At 38.4% G+C, this 19,728-nt stretch overlaps 1 protein-coding gene across 5 annotated transcripts in view; it reads left to right on the forward strand.

Moving 5' to 3' along the window:
* LOC118210340 (opioid-binding protein/cell adhesion molecule-like) overlaps nucleotides 1-19,728 on the forward strand; it is a 296,370-nt gene that overhangs the window by 148,170 nt on the left and 128,472 nt on the right. For 3 of the 5 annotated variants that reach the window (XM_035386444.1, XM_035386449.1, XM_035386447.1), the window contains exon 1: nucleotides 6,639-7,426. In XM_035386444.1, coding sequence (XP_035242335.1) covers nucleotides 7,260-7,426 — 167 coding nt within the window. In that variant the 5' untranslated portion in view covers nucleotides 6,639-7,259. Of the gene's footprint in view, nucleotides 1-6,638; nucleotides 7,427-19,728 lie in introns of those variants that run through there. The other 2 variants (XM_035386445.1, XM_035386446.1) reach the window with 2 other exon arrangements.

Genomic DNA, 19,728 nt, shown 5'->3' on the forward strand with positions numbered 1-19,728 from the left:
TCCATACATAATTTCTTTAAATTTTTAACCTCATTTAAAACATTTTCTTTGTTTGGCTGACGCAATCGTATTTGTATGCCCATGCAATCACTGAAATACTCTCCATCAAGCAGTGTGCACTCTTCTCTTCTTGCTTATTTTCACTCTCGAGCTGACCAGCAGATCTGTGCAGTCATTGGGGCAGGGGAGTGCATTTAATGTGCAGATGGCGCAGGTGTACTGTGGGCACCCAGTCGGCCAGATGAGTTTATTTTCTGCAGTGCGACAGAGTAAACCCTCCAAAATGAAACCCTCCCTCTCCTGGCATGCCCCACCCAGTGGGACCATGGCCTGTGTCGCTGCACCTAAAATCAATGCTTTAGTACACAGCGTATGACAACCACCATTTCTTGCCATACGTATGCATGTTGGGCAACTGGGAAATAACTAGTTTGGTCCGTAGAATGTTGTGTCTTGTGTCATTATAAGATTATTTAAATAATACACCAACTGTACATCACGTTCAGTTTGTGAGAGGAACCCATCAAAGGACTTTTCACCATGAAACTTCAAAATATTACCCAACAAGCAGCAAGTTATACTTATAGATTATCAAGATTATATCGTGTAAATTTATATATAATCTTGTTTAATCTAATACAAGTTAGATAAAAACCACGGAAAAGCACAAAAACAGTTGGTACTCTTGTTTTTCTTTCAACTACATTGCAAAGAGTCCAAGAGAACCAAGAGTACATGGCACATTTTATTATTGAAGTTTCCCCAGCCTATTAATGTGTCTTTCATCATAACCAATTGGATGGTGTGTAAGATAATTATTGTGTCGTAGAAAACAATAATTTTAAATGTCAGTTGAATGCATTTATTTAAGCAGTTGTGGTGTTTTAATCAATAAATTGAAAAATGGGGGAAGGCTTGTCCATTCTGAAAGCCATTCAAAGCACAGACTGAGAAACAAGGATAAAACATCTCTGAACAAAAACTTCTTTTGATAAAATAATTTTATTTTGATGTAAATTCTGTGTAAACCGTGCACCTAGGAAAAAATATTATTGATATGCGATGATTCAAAGAAAATGCATTTTTAGTCATCATTGCCATATTCATGAATTCATGTTCATATACAGTACACTACATTTCCAACAGTATGTGGACACCTGAACTCATACTCATATGTACTTGTTGAACATCTTATCCAAAACCATAGGCATTAATATGGAGTTGGACCCCCCCTTTGCTGCTGCAACAGTCTCCAATCATTTGGGAAGGCTTTCCAGTAGATTTTGGAACATGGCTGCGGGGATTCGCTTCCATACAGCCACGCGAGCACTAGTGAGGTTGGGCACTGATGTTGGGCATAAGGCTGGCTCGCAGTGGGCATTCCAATTCATCCCAAAGGTGTTGGATGGGGTAGAGGTCAGGGCTCTATGCAGGCCAGTCAAGTTCTTCCCCACCAAACTCAGCATACCATTTCTTTATGCACCTCACTTTGTGAACAGGGGCATCGTCATGCTGAAACAGGAATGGGCCTTCCCCAAACTGTTGCTATAAAGTCGGAAATGTACAATTCTCTTGAATGTCATTTTATGCTGTGGCATTGCTATTTCCCTTCACTGGAACTAAGGGGCCTAGCCAAAACCGTGAAAAACAGCCCCAGGCCATTATTCCTCCTCTACCAAACATTACAGTTAGCACTATTCAGGCCAGTACAGTTGGCACTATGCATTCCTTCAAACCCAGATTTGTCTGTCAGACTGCCAGTTGGTGAAGCGTGATTCATCACTCCAGAGAATGTTTTTCCACTCCTCCAGAGTCCAATGGCAGAGTGTTTTACACCACTCCAGCCGACGCTTGGATTTGCGCACGGTCATCTTAGGCTTGTGTATGGCTTCTCGGCCATGGAAACCGGTTTTATGAACATTTCTTGTGCTGGTGTTGTTTCCAGAGGTAGTTTGTAGTGAGTATTTCAACCCAGGATAGATTATATTTACGCGCTATACACTTCAGCACTCAGTGGTCCCTTTGTGTGAACTTGTGCGGCTGAGCTGTTGTTGCTCCTATACATTTCTACTTCATAATAACAACACTTACAGTTAACTGGGGCAGCCCTAGCAGGGCAGAAATTTGACGAATTGACTAGTTGGAAAGGTGGCATGCTATGACAGTGGCACGTTGAAAGTCACTGAGCTCTTCAGTATTCTACTGCCAATGTTTGTCAAAGGAGATTGCATGAATATATTCTTTATTTTATGCAACTTTTAGCAATGGGTGGGGCTGAAATAACCAAAACCACTAATTAGAAGTGGTGTCCACATAGGGAGATGCCACTATTTGTATTTGTATTTGTTCAACCGACAACATTCTTTGTATCTGTATGTAGTTTAAAAAGCAGAAGTGGGCGTGGCATAAACCAGAAGTGGGTGGTGTTTAACACTGAGGCTATATTAAATGCAAAAAATCCCTGATTTTTACCATTATAATCACAGGAACTGCTATTGATGAGATATTCAAGCATTAAAAACTCAGTTTTAGTTTAACAGGTAATTTGCTTTTTAAAGCTGTATTTAACAAACAAAGACCTTCATGGTATATAGCCAGAACAGACTTTTATAACACGGAGGTAAACAAACAATCAAATCTTCCAAATAGATTTTTTATTTTACAGATTAATAATACAACAAAAACAATATACAGAAACACTGTCACAAACAGTCAAATCAAGCTTTTATAAATCTTTTTATAAATCAAGCTTTTATAAAAGTTTTTATAAATCAAAACAAAGTTACTCATCCTTACTCTGAACTACACAGTATGAACTGAGTGAACATTATCACCACCACTACCTGGTGCTTTCATAATTACAAATATAGTTATTTCATTACGAACTAATGTAGGTAATGAACCCCGAATGAAATAAAAAACGACAGAATGTGAGGCTGAAATGTTTTGATGTTTTCTGTTTATTAACACTTTTTCTTCCCTCTTTGTTGAAGCCTCACTTTACCTGTATGTTTGATTTGTGCATAAGCTTAGGTAAATTAAAGAAAACATCAAAAATCTTCCCTGGGTGGAATACATCTTCAGCTATTATTCTTTACTTAACATTCTCCAAGTTGTATTTGGTAAAAACAAGTTCCTGCACATGAGCTGGGAGCACTCTAGAGGGATGGGGAAGGGGGAAGGGGGAAGGGGGAAGGGGGGAGGGGGAGTGGCAGGTCAGATATTTTAGAGCCACATGAGCCAGTGCTGGGTGTGTCATTAGCCAACATCCTGTGTCAGTAATGTTTTAACTCGAGTTTCTTTCTATGCACTACCACTACGCTAATGGCTAATGGCGTCAGACATATCCAGCTTTGCAAAATCCATTTCTGCACCAGCAGCGACCTAATTCATAAAGATTATGAAACCATATATTGCAAAACTATTTTCTTGAAATAAAGGACACATCTGAATCCATTTTGTTAGAGTTTATAAATTATAGCAGTTTTGTTATATAGGCTAAGGGGAAATGTATTGAGGTATTTTACAGGAACACTGAGAAAAGCGCGAAAATATGCATGACAAAACTCAAAATGGTAAAATGGCAAAAATTTTTAAAAGTCATTCAGCACATTCCTCCCTCGCTTCTCCTGGGAGTGAGCTTTTACATAGCCAATGCACCGTCACTCTCCTCTTATCAATTCCAGACAACACGCAGCTTTGGTGGTTTGCTGAGACCGCACACACACAAATCGGTTATATTTTACGCAGTTGTCATGTAGCTATTCTGTTCAGTTTATTCTGTCTCAGTTTCAGTAAAAACCTGAAAATATGTTGGTGGCTTTATCTCTCTTTTGCAGCGACCGAATTTCATGTGATTATATGTGCGAAATTAGTTTTGATAGCCAATATTTTTTTTACAAATTTGAAAACAGTTATTTAAAGCCTAAATATTTAGGAAAGTCATAGAAGGAGGAGGATAGGCTATAGCATTTACGGTGTTGGACTAACTTGAAATTTAAAGTCCACAAAGCCACATGGCTTCTCTCTGGCCCATCGAGTGTTAAGGAAAACTGTCACTCGCTGTCTCTCTGCAGATGTGGGTGTCTAATTGCGTAACTTGGTGCTGACTTCTGAGTGAATGGCAGAGGTGGGAAGAAAAGATCCGCATATGAATAATACTGGCCATATTTGTAAGAAGAAAACATTAGGAGAGAGCGCATTATTCGAGTGTTGCCGAATATGGTATTTGTATATATTCTCCAGCCAGAGAAAGAAGGTTGTAGTTATTCTGTTCCCATATACATACAATGGCAAATAGCAGGACATAAAATGGCAAATTTCAGGACAATTTGTTACAGTAAACAAATAGTAGCAACAATACAATGCACAGTGCTTAAAATATCAAGGCCATGTTTGCCGAACTGTGATATGTAAATATGAAATTTCACTGTACTAAAACATTTCAAAGGCATTCATATATTTTTCACTCAGTAAGTACTCAAAACGTTATATACATAAGCATTTAGAGTAGTAAAAGTTTTATGTCATTCTAATGCATGTCTTTGATCATTGGATGCCATTTATCATTAGAGCACAAACACCCACATACATTAAATCAACTCTAAATGTTTCAACTGTAAATTTCAACCCGACATTATTGCTCATGGTTGTACAAGACAAATTACCAAAGAATGAAGGAACATAGATATTTTATGAACATGTGAAATATGAATGAATTGAACAAGTACTTGAGCATAAGTGGCTTTCTATTCATCAATGAAGGTTTAACACAAAATTCAGTGTAACAGTTTAACTTAATCATCTCTCTATAGACATTACAAGAATACATCAACTGATCCCAGGGTTGGGCTCCTGGAATAAACTCAAAAGCATCTTATTGTAGGAATATGCTGTAAAGCATTAAAACATTTTTAAAAATAAACATCAGAATGTCATCTTGAATTCACAGTGCAGGAACGACCTGAGAACTTGATAAAAATGTTCTTATTCCAGATTAATTTTTTAATTGAATTATGGAAATTGTTTATGTTATTTCTCTGGTAAAAGTTAAGAAATCTGCCATTTACTTTCTGCCAGTACTTTCATAAGATACATTTAAAAAGCATTTTACATGCATCTTCCATGGTGTTCGTCATGACTAAATGATAACCATCCAGGGATGTTGCCAGTAAATTTCTATGTGACATTGCCTGGAATATTTTTCTGTGATTTAAACTTTGTCTCCAATAGTCAGGTTGCAGACTGCCTTTAGACTACCGGATAAATTGCGACTGTCTGCAGTGCCACTCAGACTTGTCCAAATCTGTCTAACACTGCTGATTCCGACAGGTTTTACTTCCACAAACTGGTCTGAGGAGCCCTTCCGGAAGGGGGTGCGGTGGTATTTTGCCTTGGCTGTGTACACTTACGTACCTAGCTTTTGATTACAAAACACCGTGGGACTTGCAGTCATGCATGGGGTGTTTACATGTGACCTCATAATCACACACTGATCACCATTTTGCGACAAACCTTCCTCTTGTAGGCAACCAAAGTCAATATGTTTTCAGTTGTCAGACATGTGGAATCTAAACCTGTTTTTGTTGAAATTAACTCTAGTCATGTACATATTTATACGTTTTGCATATTTGTTTCCTTCTGAAATATTTTCCAAAATATTTTTTATATTTTAGAGAGTTATATCCTGCTTGTCAGGAGGTGTCGTAGCTAATACGATAAATGTAGGCTAAAAATGTTAGTAAGGCTCAAGTTGGTAGTGACTGTTACCAAATTCAGCTAGCTGGCTTTGAATTAACACTGCTAGAGTTTAATTAACACTGGACAGTTTACTGTATAGAAAGTGGGACTTCTTTTCTTCACAGTTTGGTTATTTATTAAATAGCCTAAGTAAAAAAATAAAATAAAATAAAAAAAATTATAGAAAATTATAGAAAGGTAACACTTGTGTTATTTCTAAGTCAAGATGGAGTGTAGCACAGTGGGTAAGGAACTGGGCTTATAACCGAAAGGTCGCAGGTTCGATTCCCGGGTAAGGACACTGCCGTTGTACCCTTGAGCAAGGGTACCTACATTGCTTCAGTATATATCCAGCTGTATAAATGGATACAATGTAAAAAGTTGTGTAAGAGCGTCTGCTAAATGCCTGTAATGTAATGTAATAGCAGCGAAGCTAAGGACAAATGTTAATGGAATCCAAACATTAATCTATTTAGAGCCCAAGAAGGGGGTTTGATTTAGGTTTTTACATTTAAAAAGATTCATAAAGTAGATTACTTAAGTTATTTCAAGTTCACTTGTCAGCAGAACAAGATGCCTTATGTGGAAATTAGATAAAGGACGATTTCACAGAAAAAGAATTTATAAAATACTTTTTTTTTCACACCTTGATGCCGGGAATATGTTATCAGGACAGAGTACTGGATAGACTCCACTGTACAGGAATTTGTCTTTTTATTCTCAATGTCAGACCGTGGTTTGTAGGAGCATCGCTCCAAAACCCAAGGCAGCAGCACTGGCGGGCATTTAAATTGCCAGGTGTGTGTGTGTATGTGTGTGCGCGCGCGCTAGATGTCTACTCCCGTGACGCCCGTTTTGTGTGATGTTTGGAGCGCGAGGAACAGCTGGGAATGCAGTGAGGTGTAGGTCTGTCTCATAACCTGCGCGAGACAGCTCTGCACTGCATACTGCCACTCAGCGAGCGCAGAGGGAAGACACGCACAGCAGAATATTTTAATCGCTCTGGCTTTACTGTCTGATTACAAAATAATATAGAACTATTCTTAAGACCCAAGAAAAGTCTACATTTTTTCCCATTAACACAGGGGTTTGCGTGACGAGGCAAGCCGTTGCTGTGTAAAGTGCGCATATTAGGACTTGCTTGTTTGTGTCTGCGAGCTGTTCCATGGGTTATTACAAATAACATTCGCAGATCAGTGAAGACTGTCCGCCTCATCCTATCTTACGCGCGTGGAACAACGTGATTTTCTCTGCATCTTGTTTTAGCAAATGGACGCTTCGTTCCTAAAAAAAATAAAAAAGGTTCCACGGGCGATCGTGATTTCTGTTGGAATTTATCATTTTTACGACACGTCTCTTATTCCATTTATTTGACGCAGCAAATAAAGGAGGAACAACACAATCTATTGAACAACTTATCTTGAGTTCATTTTTGAAAGACATCAACTTTTACATATTCCAGGAAAAAAAGGAGTATCCGTTTTTATTAGTCTTTTCTGGAAGTGGCATAGCGATAGAAGATGGGCTTTTGTGATTATTTCGTGGTGTCCTGGAAATGCCTCGTAGTGATGGCCCTAAGACTGCTGTTTCTTGTACCTGCAGGAGTGCCCGCTCGGAGTGGAGAATCGTCTTTCTCAAAACCCATGGACAACGTCACCGTCAGACAAGGGGAAAGCGCTGTTTTAAAGTAGGTTATTTTATATTCACGATTCGCCTACGCAGAGTCCTTTGTTGTGTTCATAATATTAGACAGCTCAAATACTTGTCTGTGCGAATAAATATAATCTGTAATTTGATAGCCATGTTATATGTTCAACTACCTTTATTCTGGTTTCATCTCATCTTCGTTCGAAGTATTCAATGAGTGACAAAGCCATCTGCAGACAGAACATCTTTAAACCACTGTAGACCGATGTGGCGAAATGCGTCGACATGTAGACTATCCATTAACTGGCTTTTTTTTGTCAAAAGTTCCTCTCGAAAAGAGGTGATGGTCTGTTTCACGCTTTGTTGAGAGTTGTGATAAAGATCTCTCCAGCATGACTTACTTATTGTTTGGATGCTTTTTAGAGTCAAAAGTAAATGGTTGAACTGCGGGAAGAGAAACACGAAATAAAAATGCAACCAAACTTCATGGGATGGGCAAAGATTATAGTTGTTATATGAAATTAACACTAGGTCGTGTTTTCACGTTCCTCCGGGAAACATCTGCTTGGTCTGTGTACGCTCCCCATCGCCAGCATGTGGTACAGGTAGCCTACGCATAGTGGTGCGATGGTAGACCGAAAAGAAGTTTGATAGCGCGTTTATTCGGTCCTTAAGGGAAATCTGATAACGTGAATTTTATGGGCACGTTCTGTTCAAACACTAGACACGCGGGACACTTTCTTGAGAAATAAAGAGCGGTTTGTGGTGGCCCCTCCGGGGATTTCTGGTCAGTGCGACTGCTGAGAGGATATTCAACCATTAAAGAACATGACTTTCGTTTGCAGCAGAAAATCCGGATCGCGTTCCGCGTGTTCACTTGCCTATTTAAATGCATGGACGCCACTGAATCATTCAGTTAAGTTCAGCCTGCCTCATGCTGTATGCATTCTGTACGATAGATCAGGAGACAGCTTGCAGTGCCTTTGCGTAACTCCGTAAATTGACGCTACATTAAAGGAATAAACATGTAGGGAAACCAGCAAAAATGTATTATTATTATTATTATTATTAGCACTAATCAAAATGAAACACGAACGTAAAGAAAAGTACTTATTATAGTCAATGTCAGGAGGAGGGGTTTTCATATTGCCATCAGAATGAAAGCTGCGTTAAATATGTAGCCTGTACACGAGCCAAATTTGCACGACAGTTATTTTATGTTGCATCAACAGCACGATTCGGACCACTTTTAGAGTCAAGTGTGTCACATCATCCGGGAGATAATTCTTCTCTTGAGCGCCATCCATCACTGAATTCGTGGAAATGGGATCACGTGAGGACAGCAGATAAAACGGGTTTTCAGCTGTCGGGATGTGTAATATCTGCAGTCTTGCCTGCTGTTTCATTAGAAGGGATAGCCACCTAAGTGTGAGATATCTCTTATCAAATGCAATGGAGGCTTGAGCAGCTAGGGAGGGGTTTTGCGGGTGTAGTTTACACACTGAAATAGGTGCCCACCTCATTTATATCTGTTTGCCATCTGGATTTATGGGGATTGCTCATGCAGAGATTTGATTAAATGAGTCTGTGATAGTTTGGCTAATACGACTGGTCATCCAGTGAAATGATATTAGATGATGTGCAGTGTGGAGCTCTGTGTATTCATAGCCTACCAATTGGTGTTGTGTTATATACCTTGAGAACTTAAATAACTTAACTGAATTGATTAATTAATTCTAGCAGTATTATGCCCAGATGTTATCAGCACACATGACTGAAGTTGCAAGTGAGCTGGCAGCAGATTTGATTTATTTATTTATTTGATATGTCTATATTTTAAAATATAAACATTTTAAATCTGAGGATTGCTGAACCACACCTGGCAACCTCTCCCCAAGCACTCACAAAAAAAACAAACAAAAAAAAAACAAGTATTTTTAACTCAATGCAGTACATATTGTCCATTTTAGTGTGTTGATTTAAGTAATTTTTCTATGTTTTCTTATACGTGCTTTGTCTATATCCTTAGTTTTAAGAAGGCACATAATTTTAATTGGTTGGGAGGCATTCTGAAATATAGAGGTACTGCTAGAGTGTGGTTTACTTTGCGCTTGGGGAAATTGCTTGGCCCTGTTTTGCATGGATGTTTCCTGTCCTTGACATTCCCTGGCATAAAAGCAGAAAGCATTTTTCCATTTTTTAAATTTTATTTTACCCATGAGAATCTCTATGAAATGACGAACAGCCTGAGCAGACAAGAAACATTTGCAGGAAATTATGTGATGGTAGCACACATCTACTGAATTTCTTCCGGTGAACTTTCATTTGACATGATGTAGCAGTTTCAATTGAATGTCTTTGTCTTAAGGATTAGAGAAATAACGGTCTTATATTGAAATCCAACTCACCACAGAATACTCATTATTATACTCAATGTTGTCAAAATATTTACAAAACAGTGTATATCGAAGGGATGCTAAGGCCCAGTTTAAGTACCAGTGAAGAACAGGAATGACTGCACAGGAAGCAGAAGCCCCTGGGCAACGTTTCCCCTCAGTTCGACAGTTACATTGGTCCTGAGGTCATATGTAAATGAACCATGCCCGTACCTGTCACAAAAGCCTTCTAAAACATGCCCCGAGTTTAGTGCGCTGTCATTTTAAATCCTTATCTTTTACCTTCCTTTCCTTCCAAGTCTGTCGGCTACCTGTCAGTCATGCCTGCTAGGTGCTCTGTGCTTGCCAGCAATCCTTCACTCTGTTTGCTTAATAGTAACCTCAACTCTGTTGGTAGAAATGACAATCAGTCCATTAACACCCCTTCTGTTGACTTCCATTACAACACAATATGAAGACCTCCAAAATGATTGGCACTCTTGATAAAAATAACCAACAAAAAAAATAAAAAATAAAAGGCTTTATAAAATAAACTCAGGTATTGAGCTATATTGTTTGCTCACAAATGATAAATTATATGCTACCAAAATGGGCAAGTAATATTATTTTTTCTAACAAGTAATCATTTTATTTCCACAAAAGACAGGTGTGAAGATTATTGGCACCATTGTTTTTAGTACTTTGTGCATCCTCAGTTTACAGGATAAAACTAATGAATGGTTTTCTGCAGTTTTATGAAATTAGTGATCATATTCTTAAAATTTGGAGATTGAGATGACTATTGCAAAAGAATAATTTTCTGGCCAGTTAACTATTATTACCTACCCCCCTCCCCCCCCCCCAGAGTAATTGTATTAGCATGAAAGAATATAATTTCCACTTTTTACAGCCTCTTTTTGGTCATATTTTTCAAGGGCACCAATAATTTTTTCAGCCACTGTTGTTTGTGTGTGCGTGCGTGTGTCTGCATGCATGCGTGTGTATACATGTGTGCGTGCGTGTGCGCATGCGTGTGCGTTTGCCACATAATACTGTGACGTCGGGAGGGATGATGGAGGAGCGGAGAGGGCTTCTCCTGGATTCTGGCAGTTTACAGAGGTTCCTGCTCTCTTCCAGTGTTAATGAGGGGGTTCGAACAGACTGCAGCATATTCACAGATTGTTGCCAGACCAGAACTAAGCAGCTCTTTAACTATACCTGGCTAGTTTACTTCCTGTTTGGCACCAACATGTGGATACAGTCTTTCATGTCTTGTATTATCTCTGGTGTCTCCCAAAGCCTGCGCAAACTTCAGTATCATAGACAGTAGCAGACTTACCTACAGGTACACCTGAGGTTGACTGGTAAACAGCCAGGGAGTTTATTGTTTGTTATTGGTTTTGTAAAGACACAGCCTGCAATCCCTAGGAGGAGAGATGTTGATGGACATGGTTGGTGCAGTGGCTTCCTTTCAGTGAATCTTCGTTGCTGCAGTCCAAGTTAGTGACGGAATTTAACCCACACTCCGCACCACACAGTCTCCGTTTTCACGGCACATCAACACATAAGGAAATCTGTTACGACTGCAACAAAACAAGGATATATTTCCTCTTAATCTAACAACAAAAATATTACCCGCAAACGTAAAAGCCTCACAATCAAAAACTCGGCGAAATAAATAATTAAACAAATGTAAAAACCTGAAATAGTGTGCATCCGATAAAGTGAGCCAGGGTGAGCGAGGTCAAAAAACTGTTCCGCCTCGCTAGGCCTGCACCCCACCTCACTTCCCCCATGATATCCTGTCGGCTGGCTGCAGCTCACCGAAAGGGCAGCGGGGCCAAACCTAACACAGAGGCTAAATAAATAGAAGCAATATGGCTCTTACAGTTGGTGTGTTTGTTCATTTCTCTCATTGGGTTTCTCTTCAGACCCTCTGTTAAGTTTAGTTTTGTGTTTTTTTGTGTCAATGTGGGGACACATGAGTATGCAGTTGTAATTTATGAGCTTACAACAAAATGTAGATAAGATGTCAATATGCAAAATACCAGGCTAGCTAAATTGTTAAATTAATAATGCACAGCAAACAATTCCACCTCCTTGCACTACCCTGGATTAGATAAATCACTACTGAATTACTACTTCTGAAAGATCGTGGTGTCCTGTAGGTGGGGCTCAAATTAGTGGTAGTGATTTAAGTCAGCCACTGACCTGTAATATGTAAGCTGGTAAAGCATAGCTAGAATCAATCAGATTGCAGGAAAATAACCTCAGACCCATTGACATCCTCCTCAAGGGTCAGGACTACTTTCCACAAGGAAATGAATGGGTGTTAAGAACTTCAAGTAGTTATTTGTCCTCTTCTCTATCTAGACACCACCCAGCACTGAGGTCATACTCACCACTATGTCACAAATACACATTAATTACATTACAGTATGTATTATGGGGGATCTATCAACATCAGCATGTTTTTCAATGCATAATACACACAAACACATGCAAAGATATTGTGCGACTCTGTTTTATAATTGTTTTAACATATTGTTCAAACTGCTGAGGCTGAAAATTAGCCTCTGACTTTGGTACAATAAATGGACACACAATAATATCCATGCTGAAAATCTTGATTCTTCATTATATTGCCTCATGTGGATGGCACGAGATTTGTTTTTCTACAACTCCATTCATACAAATTCCACCCAAAACTCTTGAGTTAGATCTTTTTAAAGTAGAGCATTCTATGTAATTTAAAGAGTGGAATGTGAGACGAATCATACCTTAGCACTACACACATTTCAGAGTTTTTTTTTTTTTTTTTCATGAAATGTTCAAACTGCACAGCAAAAATGTCAATTGGAAACATAGATTCAATCCATCTGCATTTAGCGAATACAAATAATTCATTTTGTCTGTGGAAAAAAATAAATTGTCCACTGTGTTCCTTTTTCATTGATGAAATCAATTTTGCTCTATTTCAGATTACAATGCTGATTATGTGCACTCCAAACAGGAAACACATGCAATCACAATCCATCATGTCCTAGCCCAGTTATAGTTTTGCAGATGCCACAATAAACAATAGGCTCTCTGGTTTCATGTTATTGTGGTCATATAAATGAAAGGTTCTGCCGTGTGTGGCTTATTGGTACTAACAATGAGATTAGTTTTTCTATAAATGATTATATGTAGGCTGTTATTTATCTGGGTTTGTGATCCAGGAATGGCTGAACCATGGTGGTTATGTTTTTTCACAATTCTTTTTAAACCTAATTTGAAATGCAGTGCAGAAATGTAGCACTGACCAAACAGACCTCTGTTTTGACATCTGATATTACACAATTTGATCCTCACAATAATAAAGTCTTTTTTGCATGTTCATTTGGGAATACAGCAACTTTTTAGGTCCAATGTAGAACTGAGTGACTGTAGGCAATTATACTGTTAACTTGCTTGTGGACTATGCCTTTAGAGACTGTCTAAGTGACTTAGAAGGTGTGGGCTAACTATTGTATTTTGTTTCAGTTTTGTTGCCCCAGGAAAACCTGAAGTCCTGAATGGTTTATTATAGTTATTCTTTGTGAATCTTATATTTGCTAATTCCAAACTGTATTAGCTCTTGATCACCTAACTGTCTACTGTGACCAATGGCATTTAATCTGTTTCCATAGACCAAACCCACAGGTGAAAAATCCTCCAAAAATCATTAAGGCAAACACATTAATACGGTTTCTAAATTGTAATTAGTGTGATATTGTGTTAAAATTGATTTTGCAATTTACCTGGGGCTAATAACATGGACCACAAATGACATTCTCGCTTAAGTTAAGTGCACAGAGCCAGAGAGCACAAGGGATGTTACCAGTCTTAAGTGCCTCATGGTCCTGCCATTATAGAGCCCCAGTGTGAGGTCAGTTGCCCCCCATACTGTATGTATGCATTGCTCAAGGTAGTGGTCACCCCTGCAGGAGCAGCATTAAAGGTACAGTATACTATGTCGGATTTTGCGGCCCTTCTAGACACTGTTTTCGTAAACAAATCCATCTCCTCAGCCCCACCCACATCTCCGCTGAGGACATGCCCTCGAGCACTACAGGCAAAATGTCAAGCGAAGAGGTGAGGTGGTCTGAGATATTGAAAATAGCAGTTTCAGCCACATGAATAATTCCATATAGATGGTAACAGTAATTAGGCAGTGTTATAACAATCTTTACACCGAGTGCACTCCTTAGCGTGTGGGAAAATCATATAGTAGCTACTTTATGGTAACTGTTGCAGCCATTTTGTGTTTTTCCTTGTTCAGTAGCTATTCCGGACATTAGAATTGGGATGTAAACACAGAATCCTGCGTGGAGTAAGTAACATTAGCAGGCCATACCTGTAGGTCTAACATCACAAGTGTATGGTATTCATTAGCTAAGTGAATGACCTTTTCATTAAGTTGTCCGTGGTCTATCCAACTATTAGTTTCTTCATCTGCCAAATAAAATGTAATCTAGTATTACATTGTTATATTTCTGAGATACAGAGTTAGAAATAATCCATTGAAAGATTAGGAAATATTAATTTCACATCATTTTCTATAATTCAATGGAAGTACTACAACTTATGAAAATACTGTTTACTAAACCATTAATTTGAAGCTGTGTTAGCTTTGTTAGTGAAGTTGGCTACACGCGGCTAGATAGCATGCATGTTGTATTGAAGCCAGTTCCCCTGATTGAAATAAATGCAGGTGAATTACCAAGCTAGCTAAATAATGTAACTGATCTGATCAATGCAACTATCAGGTAGAAAGGAAACCCAGTAGTATTGCAGGCTTCGTGGGCTAGATATAGTTATCCCTGACGTAGAGAGCAGCCAAACCTGGTCCAAGTGGAGCGGTTTGTGCTGAATGGGTCTGGATTGGTAAAGACAGGCAGTATTCATTTCCTGTGGCATTACATTGATATTTGGCTCAGCAAAGCTATTTACACGTGTTTGTGTCAAACTATTAGATTCCCGTCACACTCATGGCAACCTGACAAAATAGCTTCTCAACTCTGGACATTGTGTACCCTGACAGAAAATCTGTGCTGCTCAGTGCATGGTGCTCCACAGACAGTTAGGAATCTAAGACTAAAACAGTCTATGCGTTTATAATGAAATTTAACTCTCCTGTTGATGTTTTCGACACTCACAAAATGGTTTCAGTTGTTTAAAATGTATTGTGTCATAAAAATGTTTAGCACATATCACTTTCAAGTACCGTTCCTGTGCCTTGCACAGTTTTAATAGTTCTCGCTGATGTGACTCAATGATATTACTCTAGCCCACAGTGGGACACATTATAGGTTTTTGTGTGTAAAAAACAAGTTAAGCTACTTTGCTGCTGTAGCTCTGGGTGTTGAAGAGCCTTGCATTTTCTGTTTTTTCAGCATTGAAAGTGGGTTTGGTACCAGCACCAGTTAATTGCAAGAAATAACAAAGCACCATTCTACAGTGTCATTCAATTGGCAAGTAGAATATTGCATGCAATGTAATAGTGAGTCTAATGATTTGGAAAATTAATCTTTTGATATTCTAAATTATAATGAAATGTTATTATAATGGAATTTTCATTTTAAGGGATAATTGTTTTTGTGGCAGATTTAGGAAACATCAGTTATGTGAACATCTGCTACAGAGAAGGGCATTACTTGTTTAGTGAGAGTGTGACCGTTTCCCTTGGCTGAAGACATTCAGCCTTTAGCTAGGTGAGCTAAACATATCTCATGCAGTACAGTGCGGATGGTAAGAGCAATGGTTTGAAACCAGCAGCAGTTTCACTGCTATTAAATTTCTTTTTCTCGTTGGGGCAAGAAAATAAAAAATCTGTTCATGAACATCTTCCTAATTCTGGAAAGCTTTTTTTTTTAAATGACCTAATTTAATTTAAGTGCCCAGAGAATATACAGTATAATATTTTTATGAATCCACAAAGCATGAGAAATACTGAACATAATTTCCCAGATACAGAATGTTTTGATGGTAACAGTCCTGCATCTCATGTGTATAAGGAGTTTCATGTGTTTATAATCCCAAAATTCAATTGCTGCTCCAGACAATTGTATTCCCTAGGCAGCGTCCTTTGGTACAGATTGTCAAATCTGTATAATCTAATGGAATAGTGTTTGAGAGGTTCTCTACCATTGAAAGAGCCTTCGGATTAAGCTCTGGCATTGCTTATCTGAACCATTTATAACTCTCAGAATATTTGCATTGAACTTACATAGACACTCTTGGAATATTAAGCAGTTTGACAAACTCTAAAAGTTAAGAAGAAATGAGAGAGGCCAGGTTTGTAATACTAGACAGCAGATCCCATCTGACTGTTGCATGATTTGTACGTAGCCATGAGAATTCATGTGAGAAAGAATTGGCCTACATTTTTTTGGTTCTTGCATGACACCTTGGCAGTCACTCTAATTTACAAAAATATATAATAACAGAAATAATATCTGTAACTCAGAGTTGATAAGAATGTGAAATATGGATAGATTTTCATTCAAGGACATTTGGAAAGGCATTGAGAATAATCTGGCTATGCGCAGAAGTGGACATTTGCAATGTGACTCTCCTGATAGCTTGGCCAAAAAGAAGAAAGCTGGCATGGTGTCCTGCTTTGTTCAGGCTCAATGTTTTGTTTTGCTTTTCAATATGGGGAACGTATGAGATAAGAAGAAGACTAGCTAAGTGCATAAGTAGCATGCAGAAAAAAGAGAAATATATATCTTTCTGGGAAATAAAATGATTGCTTGTTAGAAGAAAAAAAAAACTGTTCATGCTGAACAATTGCATTAGTATGAAATAATATCATTGACACATCTCAAACATGCATTGGTTATTTTATAGAACCTTTTTTGGTCATCTTTATCAAGGGTGACAATAATTGCAGGTGGGTGTGCATGTGTGCGTGTAATAAATTAAAGTGAAGTTAACTAATAGACAAGCTAGTTATTTTTATGTTGGATTTTCTGACAAAGATGTTTGCAAAGAGCTTCGCAAATTGAAGCACATCCAAAGCTGAATGCTTCCGACTGTCCAGGTGTGTCCTTCCTGTCTCTGCTGGAGATGGCTGTAAGAGTACGGATAAACAAAACGGTGTATAATTACACGTTGAAGAACACTTTCTGTCGCTGTCAGTTTAGCACATAGAGAGCGAGTGTCTCATCAAAAGATAATGATGACCATTTCCATTAGGCAGACAGGGGCTGGTGAAAAGAGCATTAAACACATTAGGTTCATCAATACAAAGCACCAATTCAGGAAAGCGCTTTCTCCTTGCATGAGAAGTGTCAGACATTTTAAACCAAAAAACAATTTTATTGATTCTTCATTGGAATACCATATATTTAAATCGAGCGTTCTATGGCATTCTATCATAAGGAGCATTTTCTTACTGCAAGACACACTGTCCAATAGCTTCAGATTCTTTCTCTGTGTAAGATGTTAATGTATACAAAAAATGTTGTGGATTACAGTATTCTTATTGTAGGAGTTTCACAGAATTAAATCTTATCCTTTATCATTCTACAATATTTAGAATCGTTAGCTGTTGCCTTGCAAAAACACATCTCTCGGTTTAAATCCTGGCTGGCCTAGTTCCTCTCGGAATTGAGCTAACATGCCTGTGTTTGTGTGGGTTTCCTCCAGGTACTCTGCTTTCCTCCCACAATTCAAAGACATGTGCTGTAGGCTCTAGGGCTCACTTGCAAAAGAGACGTCAATCTCAGCGTGACTACCCTGGTTAAATAAAAATGAATAAATAAATCAGGCATGACATTGTGATTCCCCATCGCAAAGAACTAATGGGAAAAAAAGAAGAAAAGTAGTGACTTCAGTCCTTGTTTTCTGAAGAACCAGAAAGGAAGTGGCATTTCACCAGCTTGGCCTCTCACCTTGAAAGAGGGAATAGCAGGATGAGAATGCACTGGGCCTCACCGGTTTTCCTGAGGCCCAGTGCTGATTTTGACTGCAGGAAGGGAAATTGAATTAGGAATTAAGGTTTGCAAGTTCCTTTCAGTTCTGTTGCTTTCCTTGTGAATGCCTGTCCAGGCTACACTGAAAGATGTGGGTTTGCTTTTATTTACGGACACCAAAGGTCAAAAAACATGAGCTAATCAGACTTGCTTTTGCGTGTGTTTAAGCAACACTGAGTTGTTTAGAATCTGGTCTTTGCTCCACTCCAAATTCTCCTCATTTCCGATGTTTAAAGCCATCTGTTAACAAAACGGATTGCTCACATTATAACACAAATCATCCTTAATCATCCCAGACACGCTCTGATGTTCTTGACTTGGATTCGCTTAAAATAAAATGCTAAAATATCTAGACGTAATGCATTTTCTTTTCAAATAAAATTGTCATAGTTCTTCTGTATGCAAGTCTTTCAGTGCTTAAATTCCCAGAGTAATGCATTTGAAGAATATTGCATCTGATGTGTAAATATCCATCAGGGACCTGCCTTTGATTCATTCAGAGGCTGAAACAGTGATGTCAGATTGGATGGTCTAATGTTGAGGACTGGACACTCACTTTCCCAGTTATCCCTGGAATTTTGGACCGATGAACCATATGCATTCGTGTATCTTTCTAAATACAGAAGGAAGTACTTATTTTACATTACATTACAGGCATTTATCCAGAGCGACTTACGCAACTTTACATAGCATCCATTTATATGGCTGGATATATACTGAAGCAATGCAGGTTAAGTATCTTGCTGAAGGGTAGAACAACAATGTTCTACCCGGGAATCGAACCTGGGATCTTTAGGTTACAAGACCAGCTCCTTACCCATTATACTACACTGCCCCCATTTTCTTCACGAAATATCATTTGTGATGGTTTCCCTCTTCACAAATAGGTGACACACGTACGTTAAGAGAAATGAGGTTGGATGCATTGATTTGACCAGGTTGTGGTACCCAATGCTTATGTAATTTCCATTTGAATACATCATATGACATCTGCAATGTTGTAATGGCTACACTTTCACAGCAGCAGTTAGGCTGTTGAATGAATGCCCCATTAGCTGCCTATGGAGGTACAGATTTGAATGACAGCTTAGCAGATTTTTTAAATTCCTTTAGTTTGAAGCAGTTAATATATGTACTTTATATGCATTTAAAAAAAAAAATCTCATTAACGCACACTGGATGATATGCTTGGTAAAAACTAGCAGATAGCTCCCTAATCATGGAAAGTCCTCTTGACCCTCCTAAAATGTTACAGAACTGCTACAGAGCTCTCTGCCTCAGGAATAAACAGCTTAGTTTTCAGTTTGTGGAGTGCATGCCCACTAAATTATTTCGCATTAAGTCGATAGCTAAATAGGACTGTGATTTCAGAAACTTATTGTGGGAGGGATAGGCAGATGCAGGCATGGCATTGAAAAAACAAATGTTGTTCAGTATTAATAAATAAACAAATAAATAAAACACACATACACCTACTCACTCTCTCTCTCTATCTCTCTCACACACACAAACACACCACACCACACACAATACGATAAGCAGGGTAATGTGTGCCAAGAAGCAAAGAAGACATATGCTTCAGTGTATGCTTATCAGGAGAAAAATAATGAACAGGAGTATGACAAACACATTTACAGTATGTGTCTTTATTGTTTCAGTACCACATTACTCAGATGCCAGAGACAAGATCTTGAATTTATGTGTCATTCTCATTTTACATTGTGTACCTGAATTCATGGATGATGGCAATGCATATTTCCTTCTCCAAAAAAATAAATGAAGAGATGCTATAACTGTCAAGAACTTTACTTAGCGCGCTGTCAAGCCATCTATACCGATTTTCATTGTTTTGCCATCAAAACATCTGTTAGGATATTTTTTTACATTTCTCTGATGTCTTATTTTATGAGGTCCCAAGAGAATGGTGTTATATAATTTACAACTGAAGGGAGCTGTCCCAATTTATT

Source organism: Anguilla anguilla, chromosome 12 (assembly GCF_013347855.1).
Source record: "Anguilla anguilla isolate fAngAng1 chromosome 12, fAngAng1.pri, whole genome shotgun sequence".
In the NCBI taxonomy this organism is placed as follows: domain Eukaryota; kingdom Metazoa; phylum Chordata; class Actinopteri; order Anguilliformes; family Anguillidae; genus Anguilla; species Anguilla anguilla.